At 41.7% G+C, this 22,771-nt stretch overlaps 1 protein-coding gene across 1 annotated transcript in view; it reads left to right on the top strand.

Moving 5' to 3' along the window:
- Nucleotides 1–1,291: 1,291 nt before the first annotated feature.
- auh (AU RNA binding protein/enoyl-CoA hydratase) overlaps nucleotides 1,292–22,771 on the top strand; it is a 58,471-nt gene continuing 36,991 nt past the window's right edge. Inside the window, exons 1-6 of the mRNA XM_014145464.2 lie at nucleotides 1,292–1,592; nucleotides 5,021–5,088; nucleotides 5,168–5,255; nucleotides 5,646–5,732; nucleotides 7,715–7,807; nucleotides 9,968–10,024. Of these exons, the coding sequence (XP_014000939.1) occupies nucleotides 1,370–1,592; nucleotides 5,021–5,088; nucleotides 5,168–5,255; nucleotides 5,646–5,732; nucleotides 7,715–7,807; nucleotides 9,968–10,024 (616 nt within the window). The 5' untranslated portion in view covers nucleotides 1,292–1,369. The remainder of the gene's footprint in view (nucleotides 1,593–5,020; nucleotides 5,089–5,167; nucleotides 5,256–5,645; nucleotides 5,733–7,714; nucleotides 7,808–9,967; nucleotides 10,025–22,771) is intronic.

The raw sequence follows: 22,771 nt of genomic DNA, 5'->3' as shown, positions 1-22,771 counted from the left end.
CCTTCCACTGACACCGCCTGGTATAGAGGTCCTGGATGGCAGGAAGCTTTGCCCAGTGATGTACTGGGCCGTACACACTACTCTCTGTAGTGCCTTATGGTCGGAGGCCGAGCAGTTGCCATACCAGGCAGTGATGCAACCAGTCAGGATGCTCTCGATGGTGCAGCTGTAGAACCTTTTGAGGATCTGAGGACCCATCTGAGGACCCATGCCAAATCTTTTCAGTCTCCTCAATTACCATTTATAAGATAATGCCTGGGATGCAAGTCTACAGACACCTAATAATAACAATATTACTATCTCATTAAATCTGGGAAAGTAATCCAACCTCATCACAACAAAAACTACTATACAGTCGGCATGTCTACATTCCTTCACTGTTTGACTGGGGTACTACTGAAATACTTGTTTAAAGACTCCAGTCTCAGTCATTTCAATTATTGAAATACCACATCATTTTCATGAATAGCCTAGCTTAATCAGATTAATACAACTGTCTTTCTTAATCCATTATAAATATAAAACTAAGCCATAGGAGAACAATGGTGTCATGCACAGTCATGTTTTCTAATAGCCAAACTGCTTAATTTCATGGAATGTCATTCCTTGAGCACTGCATACAGGAACAAGGGCAGTTATCATCAGTGGCGGTTCTAGACCATTTCAACTGGGGGGGGCCAAGCTGGGGCCAGTTGTACTGTTAGAGGGGCCAGTTACATTAGACGTTATTGTTGTCATATTGTTTTTCTTCACTGCGTTGCAGGGATTAGCAGGCAAAAGACCATGTTCATAATCATTGAACAATTTATTTGCATTTTCTGTCTAATAACGGATGTAAAAAAAGAAAGATAGCAAAAATTAGTTATGTAAAAATGATTTCATAGTCCACATTTAGGGGGGCCACAATGGGGTCCAAAATTGTTGTCACAGGGGCACTGGCCCCCCTGGCCCCTCCTCAGAACCGCTAGTGATTACCATGTAAAGAGATACAGCACACTGCAGTGTTTACATTTTGTTGGTGGTTTCACTCTTTGATGGACAACCTGAGACCAATGCATCTTGAGTGCAGGTAACAATTCAAGTTGCTTTGTTTTTGTCCTATCTAATGCATGTTTGGGCAAAAATGCATTCGTGCCATAGCTCAGAATTTCACTGTAGTGTTATTACGGCCTCGAAGAAGATACACAGGTCAAAGTGATGGATTTCGATGGAGAGTTTTTTGTTTGTTTGTTTAAACAATTCTGGAGAGAGCATTACTGCATGGCTGTAGCGAGCAGAGGGAATCCTAGTCTGCGGCTTGTCACGTGGTCAACCCCACGTCACGCTCGGTTCAAAGTTGAAAGTCAAAACAACACTGCAGCACTACAGTATGGCGGTTCTTGTGGGTTGCCGAGTCCTTCTGCAAGCTATTCGACCCCAAACGGGTACCATCGAGGGAGTGCGCAGATTGCAGGAGCATACGAAGTCTTTGCACAATGTCCTCAACAACAAACTACAGTACATTCGTCCGACAAGCAATGGAGCGACCCGTCATTACAGCTCCGATATTAAGGATGACTTGAGCATTAGATATCTGGACGGAGAAGATTCAGGTAGCTAGCCATTGCCATTAGTGTATAAAACAATCCCAAATCGTGTTGTTGGTGTAAGACGACTTTGTTTCAGGAAGTGTTTGCCAAATCAAAACGCTATAACAACTCAACGCGACACACTTGAGTTGCCTGCAGATAAAAGCTGCTCTGTTAGCGTAGCGGCTATCTGTCTCTCAACGTCATAACTTTGTCAAAAACAATAGTGACTAATCCTTGAAAGAGAAACATTGTTTCTAAAAAAATATATATGTTACAATGTCCTATGCTAATTACCAAACGTTGAAAGAAAACTTCTAGAACGAATCCTATTTCACTAGTGTAGACTGCAACATGAATGGTTTGGTGAAACCACTAATCACATCACTGGGGCCAAGCTTCCTGACATCTAGGATCTATATACCAGGCGGTGTTAGAGGAAGGCCCCAAAAAATTGTCAAAGACTCCAGTTACCCGAGTCTTAGACTGTTCTCTCTGCTACCGGAGCGCCAAGTCTAGGACCGAAAGGCTCCTTAATAGTTTCTACCCCCAAGCCATAAAACAGCTGAACAAATAATCAAATGGCTATCCGCCTTTGTTTTTACACTGCTGTTACAAGCTGTTTGTTATCTCTGCAAAGTCACTTTACAAATGACCTCGACTAACTTGTACATTGACTCGGTACCGGTACCCCCTGTATATAGCCTCGTTATTGTTATGTCATTTTCTTGTTACTTTTTTATTTAATTTAATTATTTAACTTTAGTTTTTTTCTTGAACTGCATTGTTGCTTAAGGGCTTGTAAGTAAGCATTTCATGGTAAGGTCTACACCTGTTGTACATGACCTATTGCCTACATAGCGGATTTGAATGACTGACACATAACACGAAAGAAAGCTTAAATTGCCAATATTTTCTTTATTTTAGTATTTTTTGGGGGGGACTACTTTGGTTAAACGATCCCCAACTGATCCAATTGTAAAACTAGATAAATCATCTCCAAAAATATTTGTCACATTTTCTCTAGCTATGTCAGAGATAACTATCCAGAAGTCAAGTAAGTAGAAAAATCTTTAACTTTTTCAATGGAAACTGCGCACAACATCCATGTTCAAAGTGACTGCAAGGTGTTTGTCAGTGTCAATTACCTGACTCTTTGCAAAATCTCACCAATTCCCAACCTTGTGATCTTGTCCTAAGGGTGTCCCATATCAATATAAATGATGATGAGTTTGCTATTATCCCTTCAATCCCCAGTCCAGGACTTCCCAGTTAATGTCAAAAGTATTTTGCTCAATTCCTCGCCTGCTTCTCAAAATGTCAGAGAGTACTGCTTCCCTCTGACGTTTTCCATGAACCCCCTTCACCTTTTTTTCCGCTGCTGCTACTCGCTGTTTATTATCTATGCATAGTCACTTTACCCCCTACCTACATGTAAATATTACCTCAATTACTTAAACTATCCTGTACCCTGCACATTGACTCGGTACCGGTACCCCCTGTATATATATATATATATTTTTTTCATTATTATTTATTTAACCTTTAACTAGGCAAGTCAGTTAAGAACAAATTCTTATTTACAATGACGGCCTAGGAACAGTGGATTAACTGCCTTGTTCAGGGGCAGAACGACAGATTTTTACCTTGTCAGCTCGGGGATGATTCAATCCAGCAACCTTTCGGTTACTGGCCCAACACTCTAACGACTAGGCTATAGCCTCGTTATTGTTATTTTGTGTTCTTTAGTTTGTTTTTCTTAAAACTACATTGTTTGTTAAGGGCACATTTCACTGTAAGGTCTACCTACACCTGTTGTATTTGGCGCATGTGACATAACACTTGATTTGTTTTGATTGAAGAGGCAAGGAAAATCCTGGAGGAATCTAGAAAAACACTTTTGAAATTCACCCATGGCCATTGGCCTCTGTCTAGAGACATGGAACCAAGAATACATTCCCACGAGCCTCTGTGGGCACAGTGCCATAGTGTTATTGATAGTATTCAGTATGATCACAGACGTAGTAAGTAATGGTGATGTCTCATTATTCCATAGGAAACATTTACACAATAAGGGATCATATTGATTTACGGCGCACCAGATTATATCATTTCCATGTTATATCATAGGACTATGGGTGTACTATATTCAATCATAGTGCTATGGTACTGTACTATATTATATCAGTAATATGGTACTGTACTATATTAAATCATAGTGCTATGGTACTGTACTATATTATATCAGTAATATGATACTGTACTATATTCAATCACAGTGCAATGGTACTGTACTATATTCAATCATAGTGCTATGGTACTGTACTATATTATATCATAGTGCTATGGTACTATACTATATCATGCTACTATACTATATCATAGTACTATGGTACTGTACTATATTATATAGTACTATATTATATCGTAGTACTATGGTACTGTACTATAGTATAGTACTGTACTATATTATAGTATTATGGTACTCTGTCTGCTATTCATGGTCCCCTCTCTGTCTGCTATTCATGGTCCCCACTCTGTCTGCTATTCATGGTCCCCTCTCTGTCTGCTATTCATGGTCCCCTCTCTGTCTGCTATTCATGGTCCCCTCTCTGTCTGCTATTCATGGTCCCCTCTCTGTCTGCTATTCATGGTCCCCCTCTCTGTCTGCTATTCATGGTCCCCTCTCTGTCTGCTATTCATGGTCCCCTCTCTGTCTGCTATTCATGGTCCCCTCTCTGTCTGCTATTCATGGTCCCCACTCTGTCTGCTATTCATGGTCCCCTCTCTGTCTGCTATTCATGGTCCCCTCTCTGTCTGCTATTCATGGTCCCCTCTCTGTCTGCTATTCATGGTCCCCTCTCTGTCTGCTATTCATGGTCCCCCTCTCTGTCTGCTATTCATGGTCCCCTCTCTGTCTGCTATTCATGGTCCCCTCTCTGTCTGCTATTCATGGTCCCCCTCTCTGTCTGCTATTCATGGTCCCCTCTCTGTCTGCTATTCATGGTCCCCCTCTCTGTCTGCTATTCATGGTCCCCTCTCTGTCTGCTATTCATGGTCCCCTCTCTGTCTGCTATTCATGGTCCCCTCTCTGTCTGCTATTCATGGTCCCCTCTCTGTCTGCTATTCATGGTCCCCACTCTGTCTGCTATTCATGGTCCCCACTCTGTCTGCTATTCATGGTCCCCTCTCTGTCTGCTATTCATGGTCCCCCTCTCTGTCTGCTATTCATGGTCCCCCTCTCTGTCTGCTATTCATGGTCCCCCTCTCTGTCTGCTATTCATGGTCCCCTCTCTGTCTGCTATTCATGGTCCCCTCTCTGTCTGCTATTCATGGTCCCCCTCTCTGTCTGCTATTCATGGTCCCCTCTCTGTCTGCTATTCATGGTCCCCCTCTCTGTCTGCTATTCATGGTCCCCTCTCCGTAGTTCTAACATGTTATATGTCTTTTAGGGATTGTCGTCTTTGGGATCAATCGACCAAAGCAAAAAAATGCCATCAGCAAAAACCTTGTCATTCAGGTAGGTATGAACATCCGTGAGGTAGCCTACATTAAGAATGGATGTTATTAGCACCCATTTTGATTGTGTTCTCTGTTAGATGACTGAGGCTGTGGAGAGTGTAAAAAAGAACAGCAAAGTGCGGACTGTCATCATTTGTAGCATGGTGCCTGGGATATTCTGTGCAGGTACACAACAACTTTATATTTTGGGTGACAATGGGGTCGGACAGTTTGAACTATACCCATGATGCATTTACTGTGTAAGTGATAGTCTAAAAAAATTAAAAATAATCTATGGGTATGTCGTTAATTTAAAGACTGACATTTATTAGTGTACATTTGAATATTTCCTGCATGTATTTTTATAACTCGCGGGGGTGTGGAATCAGTTACCTCTAGCCATAATCTGTATACATTTTTGTTGCTTTTATGCTGTCTGTAACTCCTCACCAATTTATGTAACCGATGTTGTAGCGTAGATGCTGGCGGGAAAAGCTGGGGGGGGGAGAAGGAGCACATTTTCATTCTATTACAAGATTTATTGGATGACATTGACATGTTGTTTTCTCTGTACAGGTGCGGACCTTAAAGAGAGGGCCAAAATGCACCAAAGTGAAGTTGGACCCTTTGTGTCCAAGGCAAGGGCACTAATCTCAGAACTTGGTGAGGGAATTGTTGACGACTTATTTAATAGGGCCGGAACGGTACCAGTATCGCAATATTTTTCTCCCAATACAAAAGAAATGAAAACATGAAGCAGACCAAACTCTTTGCTACTTTAAACAGACATATTTTTTGTATTATAGAAATTAGATTTCCACAGGGGCGTGGACATCGACTCTAAGGGGTTAAAAACCTGCTGTATGTAGTAAAATATTGTGTGCTATAGCTTGGAAAATCAGTAAATGTGACTCTGGATGACAACATCATGATGTTTTTCTTCTTGCAACATTAGGGACGTTTTCCTAAAGAAGTTAAATCCGCTTCGTGTTTTGTTTCCTTTTCACGATACTAACTAGTATTGTGACGGCCCTAGTATTTCACACAAATTAGTCTGGACATTATGTCCCAAATTGTTTCATGTTCACCCCATTGTCACCCATTTCATCATCCTCAAATCCTTTCGAGTCATTGATGATCATTTTTTCTTGCTCATTTCCTGTGGTTATAAATTCATGCCAGGTGGACTGGAATGAGATGACTCATTCCATTCCATTTTTAGAGTCTTGTTATTCACTAGGCTAGGGGTGTTCAACTCTTACCCCACGAGGTCCCGAGCCTGCTGGTTTTCTCCTCTACCTGATAATTAATTGCACCCACCTGGTGTCCCAGGTCTAAATCAGTCCCTGATTAGAAGGGAACAATGAAAACAAAAACTGTGGAACTGGCTTGGAGGTCCAGAGTTTAGTTTGAGGGCAGCTAGGCTATATGGGATAAACACTGAGCTGTCACACTGCACCTACAGTGCATTCGGAAAGTACTCAGACCCCTTGACTTTTCCCACATTTTCCCTTTTAAAATTGATTAAATTGTTTTTTTCCCCTCATCAACCTACACACTATACCCTTTAATGACAAAGCAGAACAGGCTTTTAAATAACAAAATGGAAATATTACATTTACATAAATATTCAGACGTAAGTATTCTTTACTCAGTACTTTGTTGAAGCACCTTTGGCAGAAATTATAGCCTTGAGTCTTCTTGGGTATGACGCTACAAGCTTGGCACACCTGTATTTGGGGAGATTCTCCCATTCTTCTCTGCAGAACCCGATGGTCACCTCCCTGACCAAGGACCTTCTTCCCCAATTGCTCAGTTTGGCCAATCAGCCAGCTCTAGGAAGAGTCTTGGTGCTTCCAAACTTCTTCCATTGAAGAATGATGGAGGACACTGTTCTTGGGGACCTTCAATTGTGCAGAAATTTGTTGTGACAGAATCCTGTCTCAGAGCTCTACAGACAATTCCTTTGACCTCATGGCTTGGTTTTTATTCTGACATGCACTGTCAACTGTGGGACCTTATATAGACTGGTATGTGCCTTTCCAAATCATGTCCAATCAATTGAATTTACCACAGGTGGACTCCAAGTTGTAGAAACATCTCAAGGATGATCAATGGAAACAGGATGCACCTGAGCTCAATTTTGAGTCTCATAGCAAAGGGTCTGAATACTTATGTAAGTAAGGTATTTCTGTTTTTTATTTCTTATACCTGTTTTTCTTTGTCATTATGGGGTATTGTGTGTAGATTTGATGAGGGGAAAAAAACTATTTAAATACATTTTAGAATAAGGCTGTAACGTAACAATATGTGGAAAAAGTTAAAGTGTCTGAATACTTTCCCGAATGCGCTGTATGTATTTACACATTGGTTTACACAAGGTTCAGTGCTTCAGGGAGATGTGTTCATATTGCCTGTACACATTTTACACTGTTGTGATTGAGGGCTAAGGACTCATTGCTAATTCGTAAAGTGGTTTATACATATTTCATTTTGTTATTGTTTTATGTTGTGGATGTGTGTGAGACATGACTGTCTTCAGAGAGATGATCGATGACATGTCTTCTTATCTTCTTTGTGTCTACTGGAGGAAAAATGTTTTCCATCATACTCCATTTTGACAAATACCCCGCGTTTCTGTGTAGGTAATCTGCCCATGCCAACGATCGCAGCTATCGATGGAGCCGCCCTTGGTGGTGGTCTGGAGATGGCTCTGTCCTGTGACATCAGAATTGCCTGTAAGTAACCCATTGTGCTAAAATGGGTGTGCCGGTGCTTGTATGTAAAACAGGTACATATAGGTAGCAGGTAGCCTAGCGGTTAAGAGTTTTGGGCCAGTAACCGAAAGGCCACTGGTTCGAATCCCAGAGCCGACTAGGTGAATAATCTGTCAATGTGCCCTTGAGCAAGGCTCTTAAACCCTAATTGCTCCTGCAAGTCGCTCTGGATAAGAGAGTCTGCTAAATGACTAATATATAGCGGTGTAGCATAGACATTACAGTACACACAGCTAGAATTTCTCTAGAGCCTCCAAAGATTCATACTAGTAAAACAAAGTGTTGACACAGTGTCTTTGTGCTGGGTCGATTATGAGACATGATAACATTCCTGTTCAACAGAGTTAATGTACATGTTGTTTTCAAATACTGTACTTCTCTAGTTGACAAATGATCACGAGCAAATATAAGCGAGTGTACATGCCCCCACATGCCCTGATGGATGAATGAATAGACTGTACAGAACAGATTTAGTAGAATTTACCTGACCTATATTTAGTTTCCCCACATTGAGAGATTAGACTATGGCAGTTGGTTGATTCATTCACTGATGAAATTAGTATAATTTGATTTAGCGTTATGATATTTGTAAGATGAATGCCAATCTAAAAACATCACTGTATTTGATCAAATTGTTGTTGAATGTACATGTTGTTGTCCTCGTCAAGCATGACAAGTCCCTTCTATTGAGATGCACACGGCTTCCATTTGCTGGAGCGAATCAACACTCCATCTTTAAAATTACCAAGGAACAGATGTCAGTGTGTGCAATGTTTTTCCTCAGCCTCAGAATTAAATCTGTTCCTCGTTTCTAGCACGTCACTCCCCTTCCCCGTACGAGAGAGCTGCGATATTCCGTATGCTTTCACACATGTTCTCTGATGAGTTTATTAGCATCTATTTTAAGCATCAGATTGGATGGGGGGGGGTGTTCACAAATGAAAGTGGCTTTAAAGTTTCATGGCATCATAGCACCACAGATGGATGTGATCATGCATGCCAGACTTGAGTGACTGAAGAGTCCTCTCTGAATGAATCAACTGTCGACAGCCATAGAGGTTGTCATTGTTTTTAGTGAGGGATGAAACTAAAGTATTTTGTGAGGGCTGACTCAGTAGCTGTGTGGTTCTTGGTGCCTGGGTGGGTGCATAAAACATTTACAACCTAGAATGTATAAGTCCCTCCTTTATTTACATTAAAGATACCTGCAGCAGTTCTGTGGCCTGTAAGCCAAAAGGTAAACACAAAAATAAGGGTGCAACAACGGTATGGCAGATATGTTTTTAGACATTGCCGTCTGTTACCGATATCAATATATTGTGCATCCCTACTCATGCCACATATTACACCGTATGTAGGGATGGAGAGCAACTTACACAGTCTCTCTTGTTTCCCTTGTTTTTGCAACAAACAACTAGACTTACAGTCTTCCATATTTCCCTTGTTTTTAAACGACACCTGCAATGGTAAGAAAGCATACCCAAACACACTTCAGCCCAGCTTGAAACAAAAAGGGGAATCAGGTGCTCGACTCAGGGACTACGCTAAATATTCTTTACCCCAGGACACTTCAACTGGTGAAATAAAGAAAAAAGAGCACTTTGTTTCTGCATTATTCATCCAATATTTATTGTCAGGACATGAACAGGCTTACCTTCCTGCAATGGATTCACTGTATAAGTTACTGACTTTCCTAAACTGGGTGGTTCGAGCCCTGAATGCTGATTGGCAGACAGCCATGGTATATCAGACCATATACCACTGGTATGACAAAACATTTATTTTTACTGCTCTAATTATGTTAGTAACGAGTTTATAATAGCAATAAGGCACCTCAGGGGCTTGTGGTATATGGCCAATATACCACGCGTTGCGTAGCGCCGAAGAACAGCTCTTAGCCGTGGTATATTGGCCATATACCACACTCCCTCAGGCCTTATTGCTTAAGTATAAGTCACTCTAAATATACATATTCAAGCCAAGGAATGTGTGATTTGTTAGTTTGCCCTGAGCCGATGCCGGAATTCCCTTTCTATTGTAAGGAAATGGATCAAAGATGTTTGTCTAGAACTGATTGATTCCAGATATTCTAACTCTGTCACATTTCCCTTTTTTTTGTAGCTAACAATGCAAAGCTCGGCCTGACTGAAACCAAACTCGCCATCATTCCAGGAGCAGGTAAGGTTTCATTTCCTAGAGTGCTGTTGTGCCTTTGTGTGCTAAGACTACAATTCGTGAAATTGACAATCAAACCAAAAAATGCTTGCCTTTCAAATTTGACCACAAGCGATATGGTGAATGTACAACCTCTTTCTAAATTACACTGTTTTGTATTCCTAAGAAATGTCAATCTCAAGTGCATGTTGTTGTTTGAAATAAATTACGGCATTTGTCCAGGTGTGACGTGTGGCGACATTCTCTCTCTTGGCTGTTAACACGTCCTATGTCGATGGGCCACATGGCTTTTTCTTTCCCAGAATCCCCGAGAGTTCTTTATTTAGTATCCCTGGTGTACCAACTCTCAAATGTTGGCCAGATATGACTGTTGACTGGGTCAATTTGGATAAAATGGTGCACCGCATGAAAATGTACACAAAGATACAGTGAGGGGAAAAAAGTATTTGATCCCCTGCTGATTTTGTACGTTTGCCCACTGACAAAGAAATGATCAGTCTATAAATTTAATGGTAGGTTTATTTGAACAGTGAGAGACAGAATAACAACAAAAAAATCCAGAAAAACGCATGTCAAAAATGTTATAAAATGTTTTGCATTTTAATGAGGGAAATAAGTATTTGACCCCTCTGCAAAACATGACTTAGTACTTGGTGGCAAAACCCTTGTTGGCAATCACAGAGGTCAGACGTTTCTTGTAGTTGGCCACCAGGTTTGCACACATCTCAGGAGGGATTTTGTCCCACTCCTCTTTGCAGATCTTTTCCAAGTCATTAAGGTTTCGAGGCTGACGTTTAGCAACTCGAACCTTCAGCTCCCTCCACAGATTTTCTATGGGATGAAGGTCTGGAGACTGGCTAGGCCACTCCAGGACCTTAATGTGCTTCTTCTTGAGCCACTCCTTTGTTGCCTTGGCCTTGTGTTTTGGGTCATTGTCATGCTGGAATACCCATCCACGACCCATTTTCAATGCCCTGGCTGGGGAAGGAGGTTCTCACCCAAGATTTGACGGTACATGGCCCCGTCCATCGTCCCTTTGATGCAGTGAAGTTGTCCTGTCCCCTTAGCAGAAAAACACCCCCAAAGCATAATGTTTCCACCTCCATGTTTGACGGTGGGGACGGTGTTCTTGGGGTCATAGGCAGCATTCCTCCTCCTCCAAACACGGCAAGTTGAGTTGATGCCAAAGAGCTCCATTTTGGTCTCATCTGACCACAACACTTTCACCCAGTTGTCCTCTGAATCATTCAGATGTTCATTGGCAAACTTCAGACGGGCATGTATATGTGCTTTCTTGAGCAGGGGGACCTTGCGGGCGCTGCAGGATTTCAGTCCTTCACAGCGTAGTGTGTTACCAATTGTTTTCTTGGTGACTATGGTCCCAGCTGCCTTGAGATCATTGACAAGATCCTCCCGTGTAGTTCTGGGCTGATTCCTCACCGTTCTCCTGATCATTGCAACTCCACGAGGTGAGATCTTGCATGGAGCCCCAGGCCGAGGGAGATTGACAGTTCTTTTGTGTTTCTTCCATTTGCAAATAATTGCACCAACTGTTGTCACCTTCTCACCAAGCTGCTTGGCGATGGTCTTGTAGCCCATTCCAGCCTTGTGTAGGTCTACAATCTTGTCCCTGACATCCTTGGAGAGCTCTTTGGTCTTGGCCATGGTGGAGAGTTTGGAATCGGATTGATTGATTGCTTCTGTGGACAGGTGTCTTTTATACAGGTAACAAGCTGAGATTAGGAGCACTCCCTTTAAGAGTGTGCTCCTAATCTCAGCTCGTTACCTGTATAAAAGACACCTGGGAGCCAGAAATCTTTCTGATTGAGAGGGGGTCAAATACTTATTTCCCTCATTAAAATGCAAACCAATTTATAACATTTTTGACATGCGTTTTTCTGGATTTTTTTGTTGTTATTCTGTATCTCACTGTTCAAATAAACCTACCATTAAAATGAGAGACTGATCATTTCTTTGTCAGTGGGCAAACGTACAAAATCAGCAGGGGATCAAATACTTTTTCCCCCTCACTGTATATTTTGGTTGCGGAATTGTTTAATGTGGCATGAAAAACAGAGCTTATGACAGTGTCTGTGTCTCTGTCTAACCTAAAAGAAAAGCTGCTCCGATATGTAAGCAAGGGAGAGAGATTTGTGTCCTAGAAATGTATGTGGTAAATGCCTGTTTGTTTCCTGTCTTTTATCATCAATTGTAACAAGGAAGGAACACACTTTGCATTTGTTCGCCTACAAATGTACACAACTCTGAACTGCTCTGGGTCAGCCTTTTATTAGGAGTAGCTTACACTGACTCATTCTAGCGCATATTCCTCAACAGTTTTTATTGCACATACAGTATGCTACCTAGACTCTTTGGACATCACTTAACCAATATAATTGTGGCATATTTGCAACATGAATTGATGAGTAGTTCTAAGGGAGGTCACAGTAGGGAACTAGGTCAGTCCATGTCTGATTGAGCTACGCTGGTGTTGAACCCCCTCCAAGGATTGTTTAATAAAACCAGCTTACATCTCCCCAGTCTAAGAGTAGAGAAGCATCAACATAGGTCTTGCGTCTGTTTATAGCTATTAGCTGCACAGCCACCCAAAGGGGAATGGAGAGAATTTTGAAGATGTGTAGACTGCTAAACCTGTCGACCATAACGAAACTTAGTTTACTATGGTAGACTGCATCTAACGGCTTTAAGGAAGTGACGGCTGCGTTCATATAGATGATGTCGCCATAGTCTAGGACCAGTAGGAAAGTCGACTGAATGATCCGCGTTCTACTATTAAGAGGCTTGACCTGTTTCTATCTTTCTTGTTTCTATAGAAGAAGTCCCTTTTTATTTTCAGATTAATACTTAACTCATCAATGTGTTTTTTAAAAGGCAACTTGTTGTCTATCCAGATACCCCCACCAATGTACCACCAATGACATTTCTCTCACTCAAATGTATGGAGCATCATGTTGGGCCTATCTGTCACAGAGATATACATATGTCTGTCTGCTGTCTGTTTGGATCTGACCTGTTTTCTACATTACATAGAGCATGTCAGTCATTTCTGAGGCACCACCAGCCCATTGCTGTACGATTCATCAGGGTTGATGTCAGAGCTTTGTCTGTCTCTGTTCAGTCTCATCCAGGGATTCAGGTGCCCTTTGTCTTCGTCTCTTGCAAGGCCTAAGGGATTTAGCTCTTGACATTTCGCTGGCTGCCTCTCTGAAATCAATTTCTCTCTGCTGATCTCTCCTCACACTTTATTTTTGTGGGATATTTGACAGCCACAGTTGTCACACGTTTCATAATTTTTTAAGTCAAATTTGACTATTGAGGATTGACCTAATGATCTGGCAATGGCCTAAAATGTATCATTGACGTTTTAGTAGTGATTTGTGTTCATTACAGTATCAATCGTGTCCACGGAAAAGCTCTTGCAGCACCAAAAGTTTCCCAAAATATCAGATTTGATGTAGATGGATTCAAACCCAAATGAACTTTAGGATGACAGCTGGTGATTGCATCACATGCAACTCATTGTTGCACTATTTACTTAAATCTCGTATAAATAAACTCTGCCTTCTCGCTGGGCATCGTTTAAAACTTTACATATCACTTCCCCTTAAAAAAAGGTTTTTGGGGGGATTTTTTTGTTGTGGGGGGGGTATAAAAGGTCCTCTAAATTAAGAGCAACAAAGAGCTCTTGAGGTTCTCCAGTATCCACAGATCCCTGACCACCACAGCTGAGAAACTGAAGGAAGTCAGTCCAAGCGTGTGTCCCAATAATATCTCCTTTCTCCTGAAGTGTGTACTTGCATTGGATTGGTGTAGCCATAGGCTAGTGGGAGTTTCCACCATATTTCTTACACCTGTCATTTCCTTTCAATTCAGCAAAGGGAACGGAACAAGTGCACACTTATGGAGGAAGGAGAGATAATTGGGACATTATTCAACACTATCCTCCCCTCCCACTCCATCAGGCTGAAGGAGCTTCTAGAGCCCTGTAAAAGCAGTCATTTTATTATTCACCCCAAACATTCTCACAAATGTAGTTTTTTCCATGTTGTTTTTCCAGGTTTCAGTTTTCAAAATGTTCAGGTTTTTGCATTCAAAATCACACTTTTTGAAATAGAAGAACAACAAAAATGTATGTTTTAAGTCCACAACATTGATTAACCCACATCAGTAGACCACTTTTTAGCTCTGGGAAAAATCTAAGAAATGTTGATTTTTTTTAAAAACATTTTAGTAATTTAGCAGACGCTCTTATGCATACATCCAGAGTGATTTACAATTAGTGCATTCATTTTAAGATTTCTAGGTGAGACAACAACACATCACAATCGTATCAAGTACATTTTCTCTGAATTTTGGGTGTAGTTACCTCTTTAATGCAAGTGCATACCATCCAGAGAGCATTGCTTTGGTGATGTTTCTTTAGTGCTCATGGGATTGCAGAGTTTGCAAAACAAATGGCCACTGGAATGATGCCAATAATCATAATTTAATTCTGCCAGGTAAGGCATAGGCTACTTTGTAGTTAACATTTAATTGAAAAGTTTTTTGGGAAAGCCTTTCCATCTACCAGCAGACAGTTATTGTTATCATTATTGCTAATGGCTACACAAAGTGTAGACTAGACATACCTGCGCCACACAACACACACAGACGGGAATTCCTGTGGCCTTTAAGAAAGTTGCAGGAAAATACAAATCACTGATGCAATTTTGTTAATGTTTTATGATTAACTTGGACAAATTAAATAATTGTCTAAGAAGTTCAATACATTTAGTTGAGTTCCTACTAAGTTCAATACATTTAGTTGATATCATACTAAGTTCAACACTTTTTTGAAAATTGTTGAATTCCATTTTAATGTCTGGAATCTGTGATTCTGTCTGCGTTTTCCACAACATAGATTTTATACAGGCCCAAAGCTTCACTACAACAGCTGAATAAACCTGTGGCCAAGCAGCGGATCAGAGAAGACTGCCTGTCTTCTAATGAGGTCTCACTAATGCACCCAAATGCCTTTTTTAAAATCTCTATTGAAATTTGAGAGTGAGATAAAGCATTCTTATCTAGGCCTCTATAATTTGGAGAGAGAGAGAGAGAGAGAGAGAGACTTTCTTTCCTCTGCCTATTGCTCTCCACCTGGTTGAAAATAGGTCACCAGATCCTTGGCACCCGTCCAAGTCTTTGGAGATTTATTCACCGCTGCCGCCACACTCCCTGGAAATGTGGGGGTGGGGAGAGATCAGCAGGATACATTTTTTGTCTGGCTGGCGTGCCATCCTGTACCCTCAAACACATTTACTCTCTGACCTGTTATTAAGCGGCATCTATCTGAAGGGCTGTTGCAGTTACCCATGGAAATGTCTGGCCACTCGCCCTCCAACCTGTCCATCTGTGTGTGCGCTGTCTGTCTTTCTGTCTCTCTCTTTGTGTGTGAGCTGTCCGTCCATCTTTCTGTCTGTGTGTTGTGTGAGGGTTTCCATGAGGAAAATGTGGGGGAAGATTTTAATTTACTGGCCGTTTGAGAAATGTACCGGTGCGTAACCCATTAGCATTCATCTTAACATACCATGCAACTCCTGTAATGAAACATCCAATAAAACATCATTTTCAAACGTTTGCCAAAATGCAGTTTTGCGAGAAAACACTGCACCTGATGTGAACGGTATATAATAGAGATGAAAATCTCCCTCAGAAACGTAGGAAGAGGGTGAATCTAAAGATGTAACAACTAGGACGGGTTGCTAAAATGACTAGGATTGGTTAGGGGAGTGTTTGGCGGGGGGGGGCTTTACTTGGCTCATCACGCTCTAGCGACTCGTTATGGCGGGCCGGGCGCCTGCAGGCTGACTTGGGTCTTCAGTTGAACCATGTTTCCTCCGACACATTGGTGCGGCTAGCTTCTGGGTTAAGCGGGCAGGTGTTAAGAAGCGCGGTTTGGCGGGTCATGTTTCGGATGACGCATGACTCGACCTTCGCCTCCCGAGCCCATTGGGGAGTTGCAGCGATGAGACGAGATTGTTATTGGATTGCAATTGTATATCACGAAATTGGGGAGAAAAATAAGGTAAAATTAATAATAAACTATCAAATATATATTTTTAAACATATAGATTCAAGATGTGGAGAGGTCTGTCCATAATAAAGAGATACTCTGCTTTTTTGACACCACATTAAAAGCAAGTTCTGCAGGCTCCAGGTTTGCGTTATCTTGATTATTGTCCAGTCGTGTGGTCGAGTGCTGCAAGGAAATAACTAGTTAAGCTGCAGCTGGCCCAGAACAGAGCGGCACGTCTTGCTCTACATTGTAATCTGAGGGCTAATATAAATACTATGCATGCCAGTCTCTCTTGGCTAAGAGTTGAGGAGAGACTGACTGCATCACTTTCTTTTTATAAGAAACATTGTGTTGAAAAATCTAAATTGATGCATAGTCAACTTACACACAGCTCTGACACACACTTACTCCAACAGACATGCCACCATGGGTCTTTTCACAGTCCTCAAATCCAGAAAAATTCAAGAAAGTGTACAGTGCTGGAGAGGAAGGCAGACGTTTTACGTGTCCCCTACCCAACTGTATTTTTTTTTGTTCGTTTATTTGCAACTTATTTTTTTACTTATTTTGTACATAATGTTGCCACTACCGTCTGTTATGACCGAAAATAACTTCTAGACATCAGGACTGCGATTACTCACCTCGGACTAGCAGAATCCTTTTTTTCCTTTCACGAGTCTGACGAGCCTGACGCGAAGGATACGCTGCTTTCTTGGGAACAGGCCCAGATCCCCATGATTTGCGTGAAGAGGCGGAGAAAAAGGGGCCGAAGGGTGGGCTGCCTTCTGAGAATTTGTAGGCGAACAAATAAACCCCCACTTCCTTCCATTCTGCTAGCAAACGTGCAATCTTTGGAGAATAAAATCGCTGACCTACGCGGAAGATTAAACTACCAATGGGACATTCAAAACTGTAATATCTTATGCTTCACGGAGTCGTGGCTGAACGACGACACTATCAACATACAGCTGGCTGGCTATACGCTGTACCGGCAGGATAGAACAGCGGCGTCTGGTAAGACAAGGGGCGGCGGACTATGTATTTTTGTAAATAACATCTGGTGCACGATATCTAAGGAAGTCTCGAGCTATTGCTTGCCTGAGGTAGAGTATCTCATGATAAGCTATAGACCACACTATCTACCTAGAGAGTTTTCATCTGTATTTTTCATAGCTGTTTACATACCACCACAGTCAGAGGCTGGCACTATGACAGCATTGAATGAGCTGTATTCCGCCATAAGCAAACAAGAAAACGCTCACCCAGAGGCGTCGCTGCTAGTACCCGGGGACTTTAATGCAGGGAAACTTAAATCCGTTTTACCAAATTTCTATCAGCATGTTAAATGTGCATCCAGAGGGAAAAAAACTCTACTCCACACATAGTAAAGCATACAAAGCTCTCCCTCGCCCTCCATTTGGCAAATCTTGCCATAATTCTAGCCGCCTGATTCCTGCTTACAAGCAAAAATGAAAGCAGGAAGTACCAGTGACTAGATCAATAAAAAGTGGTCAGATGAAGCAGATGCAAAACTACAAAACTGTTTAGCCAACACAGACTGGAATATGTTCCTGGGATTCCTCCGATGGAATTGAGGAGTACACCACGTAAGTCATTGGCTTCATCAATGAGTTTACATACACCTTAGCCAAATACATTTAAACTCAGTTTTTCACAATTCCTGACATTTAATCCTAGTAAAAATACCCTGTCTTTGGTCAGTTAGGATCACCACTTTATTTTAAGAATGTGAAATGTCAGAATAATAGTAGAGAGAATGATTTATTTCAGCTTTTATTTCTTTCATCACATTCCCAGTGTGTCAGAAGTTTACATACACTCAATTAGTATTTGGTAGCATTGCCTTTAAATTGTTTATCTTGGGTCAAACGTTTTGGGTAGCCTTCCACAAGCTTCCCACAATAAGTTGGGGGAATTTTGGCCCGTTCCTCCTGACAGAGCTGGTGTAACTGAGTCAGGTTTGTAGGCCTCCTTGCTCGCACACGCTTTTTCAGTTCTGCCCACATATTTTCTATTGGATTGAGGTCAGGGCTTTGTGATGGCCACTCCAATACCTTGACTTTGTTGTCCTTAAGCCATTTTGCCACAACTTTGGAAGTATGCTTGGGGTCATTGTCCATTTGGAAGACCCATTTGCGACCAAGCTTTAACTTCCTGACTGATGTCTTGAGATGTTGCTTCAATATATCCACATAATTTTCCTTCCTCATGACATTCATCTATTTTGTGAAGTGCACCAGTCCCTCCTGCAGCAAAGCACCCCCACAATATGATGCTGCCACCCCCGTGCTTCATGGTTGGGATGGTGTTCTTCGGCTTGCAAGTCTCCCCCCTTTTTCCTCCAAACATAACAATGGCCAAACAGTTCATTATGGCCAAACAATTCTATTTTTGTTTCGTCAGACCAAAGGGCATTTCTCCAAAAAGTACGATCTTTGTCTCCATGTGCAGTTGCAAACCGTAGTCTGGCTTTTTTATGGCGGTTTTGGAGCAGTGGCTTCTTCTTTGCTGAGCGGCCTTTCAGGTTATGTCAATATAGGACTCGTTTGACTGTGGATATAGATACTTTTGTATCTGTTTCCTCCAACTTTTCGCACCAAAGTACGTTCATCTCTAGGAGACATAACGTGTCTCCTTCCTGAGCGGTATGACGGCTGCGTGGTCCCACAGTGTTTATACTTGCGTACTATTGTTTGTACAGATGAACGTGGTATCTTCAGGCGTTTGGAAATTGCTCCCAAGAATGAACCATAAATGTGGAGGTCTACAATTTATTTTCTGAGGTCTTGGCTGATTTCTTTTGATTTTCCCATGATGTCAAGCAAAGAGGCACTGAGTACACCTCCAATTGACTCAAATGATGTCAATTAGCCTATCAGCAGCTTCTAAAGCCATGACATCATTTTATTGAATTTTCCAAGCTCTTTAAAGGCACAGTCAACTTAGTGTATGTAAACTTCTGATCCACTTGAATTGTGATACAGTGAATTATTAGTGAAATAATCTGTCTGTAAAGAATTGTTGTAAAAATGACTTGTGTCATGCACAAAGTAGACTTGCCAAAACTATAGTTTGTTAACAAGAAATTTGAGGAGTGGTTGAAAAACGAGTTTTAATGACTCCAACATAACCAACTGGCCAACTGGCAAGTGTCTTCATGACATTTTCAACCTCTCCCTGTCCGAGTCTCTGTAATAACAACATATTTTAAGCAGACCACCATAGTGTCTGTGCCCAAGAACACTAAGGTATCCTAACAGATCCACAGATGATGCAATCTCTATTGCACTCCACACTGCCCTTTCCCACCTGGATAAAAGGAACACCTATGTGAGAATGCTATTCATTAACTACAGCTCAGCGTTCAACACCATAGTGCCCTCAAAACTCGTCAATAAGCTAAGGACCCTGGGACTAAACACCTCCCTCTGCAACTGGATCCTGGAATTCCTGACAGGCCGCCCCCAGGTGGTAAGGGTAGGCAACAACACATCTGCCACACTGATCCTCAACACGGGGGCCCCTCAGGGGTTCGTGCTCAGTCCCCTCATGTACTCCCTGTTCACTCATTACTACACGGCCAGGCACGACTCCAACACCATCATTAAATTTGCCAATGACACAACACAAGCCTGATCACCGACAACGACGAGACAGCCTATAGGGAGGAGGTCAGAGACCTGGCCATGTGGTGCCAGGACAACAACCTCTCCCTCAACGTGATCAAGTCAAAGGAGATGATTGTGGACCACAGGAAAAAGAGGACCAAGCACGCCCCCATTCTCATTGATGGGGCTGCAGTGGAGCAGGTTGAGAGCTTCAAGTTCCTTGGTGTCCACATCACCAACAAACTAGCATGGTCCAAGCACACCAAGGCAGTCGTGAAGATGGCACGACAAAACCTATTTCCCTTCAGGAGACTGAAAAGATTTGGCATGGGTCCTCAGATCCTCAAAAGGTTCTACAGCTGCACCATTGAGAGCATCCTGACTGGTTGCATCACTGCCTGGTACGGCAACTGCTCGGCCTCCGACCGCAAGGCACTACAGAGGGTAGTGCGAGCGTCCCAGTACATCACTGGGGCCAAGCTTCCTGCCATCTAGGATCTCTATACCAGGCGGTGTCAGAGGAAGGCCCAAAAAATTGTCAGACTCCAGCCACTCTAGTCATAGACTGTTCTCCCTGCTACCGCACGGCAAGCGGTACCGGACCGCCAATTCTAGGTCCAAGAGTCTTCTAAACAGCTTTTATCCCCATGCCATAAGACTCCTGAACATCTAATGGCAACCCAGACGATTTGCATTGCCCCCCCCTTTTTCCCGCTGCTACTCTCTGTTGTTATCATCTATGCATAGTCACTTTAATAACTCTACCTACATGTACATATTACCTCAACTAACCGGTGCCCCCGCACATTGACTCTACTGGTACCCCCTTGGTATATAGTCTCGCTATTGTTATTTTAATGCTGCTCTTAATTACTTGTTACTTTTATTTCTTATTCTTATCCATATTTTTGAAACTGCATTGTTGGTTAGGGGCTCGTAAGTAAGCATTTCACTGTAAGGTCTACTACACCTGTTCTATTCGGTGCATCTGACATAACATTTGATTTGATTTGAGTGTTACAGTACATAGAGTCATTATTCCATGGAACGCCCTTCCATCTAATATTGCTCAATGAACACAAACCTGTTTTAAAAAAACAGATAAAGCAACACCTCACGACACATCGCCTCTCCCCTATTTGACCTAGATAGTGTGTGTATGTATTGATATGTAGGCTACATGTGCCATTTTTAAATTGATTTAATTCTGTCCTTGAGCTGTTTTTTTTTTTAAATTAATGTTCTGTATTATGTCATGTTTTGTGTGGACCCCAGAAAGAGTAGCTGCTGCTTTCACAACAGCTAGTGGGGATCCTAAAAAAATACCAAAATAGTAAATGTACCGTAAATCCCCGTCATTTGGTTACATTCATTTCTGTTAATGCATTGTATTACTAATTAGACCTACAGTTATTTACCTTTCTCATTCTTGTTTGCAGAGTTCACTTTTTATTTATTTTTTATTTCATTTAACCTTAACCTTTAATGATTTCACAAAATATAGGAGATTTTAAATTGAACCTTTATTTAACTAGGCAAGTCAGTTAAGAACAAATTCTTATTTACAAAATGGCCTACCAAAAGGCAAAATGCCTCCTGCGTGGATAGGGGCTTCGATTTAAAAAATAAATTAAATCAAAATATGGGACAAAACGCACATCACGACAAGAGAGACAACACAACAGAGACCTAAAACCAGACCCACTTGTGGGAAACAAGTATTTATTTTTTATTACCATAATTTATGACTTTTTTTTATTGTATTTTGTTTGGAGTCCTTCATCAAATCAAATGTTATGTCACATGCACCGAATACAACAGGTGTAGTAGACCTTACAGTGAAATGCTTACTTACAAGCCCCTAACCAACAATGCAGTTTCAATTTTTTGGGGGATAAGAATAAGAGGTAAAAGTACCAAGTAATTAAAGAGCAGCAGTAAATCAACGAGACTATATACAGGGGGGGTACCGATACAGAGTCAATGTGTGGGGGCACCGGTTAGTTGAGGTAGTATGTGCATGTAGGTAGAGTTAATTAAAGTGACTATGCATAGATGACAACAGAGAGTAGCAGTGGTGTAAAGAGGGTGGTGGGGGGCAATGCAAATAGTCTGGGTAGCCATTTGACTAGATGTTCAGGAGTCTTATGGCTTGTGTGCAATGATCATGGGTCTGGTTTCTCTGTTGAAGTTGAGGGTGTGTGCATGTATAGAAATAGCCTACATGACCTGCTGCTCATAAATGTAAGGAAGTGTCCATTGGGGGGGATGTCGGATTTCTGATTGTCTTAACTCACCTCGTCCACCACTAATAAGCTGTGCTTCTCAGTCATTTTATTTCTTCACCTCACACAGTAAGTCAACAAAGTGTATATATATATATATATATATATATTTATTTTTTTACATCTGTTGCGAGTTCCTCACAATAGTCCTATTTGAAAAATCTTTTCAACAATCTCCCCCTCGATTATCAACAAGCCTCATGTGAAAGAGCAAAATATGATCATCTGATGATTCCATATATCCAGTAGAAACATCTTAAAATACCTTTTCCCTTGCGCAAAAATAGCTGTCTGCCCCAAGCTCACTGGCAAGGATAACTCTGGAATAGACTAGTTTATACAATATTGCAAGTTCGCTAGAGACGGCTTTTGGCTGATTGATTTGATACAAGCTTCACTAGCAGTAGCTCAAGTCAAGACAGATAGAAGGGCAGACAGACAGGCTGTAGAGAGATTCATGTGATTGAATGAACCTGAATTTTAATCAGTATATTTTCTACTGTTTTTATTTGTCGGATTGATGTATTTTTACTTGGTTGGCAATGGAAGTTATAGGTCAACGGCTGCATTGGCCATCTCTGAGTTCCATGTGCTCATTTAGGCTATTTAGCCGCCAATGATCACGGTGTATCGCTGTGTCCATATGGCAGAGGCCAATGATCACGGTGTATCGCTGTGTCCATATGGCAGAGGCCAATGATCACGGTGAATCACTGTGTCCATATGGCAGAGGCCAATGATCACGGTGAATCACTGTGTC

The sequence above is a fragment of the Salmo salar genome, chromosome ssa01 (genome assembly GCF_905237065.1).
Source record: "Salmo salar chromosome ssa01, Ssal_v3.1, whole genome shotgun sequence".
NCBI classification, from domain to species: Eukaryota; Metazoa; Chordata; class Actinopteri; order Salmoniformes; family Salmonidae; genus Salmo; species Salmo salar.
This window is presented reverse-complemented; position numbering and strand designations above follow the sequence as displayed.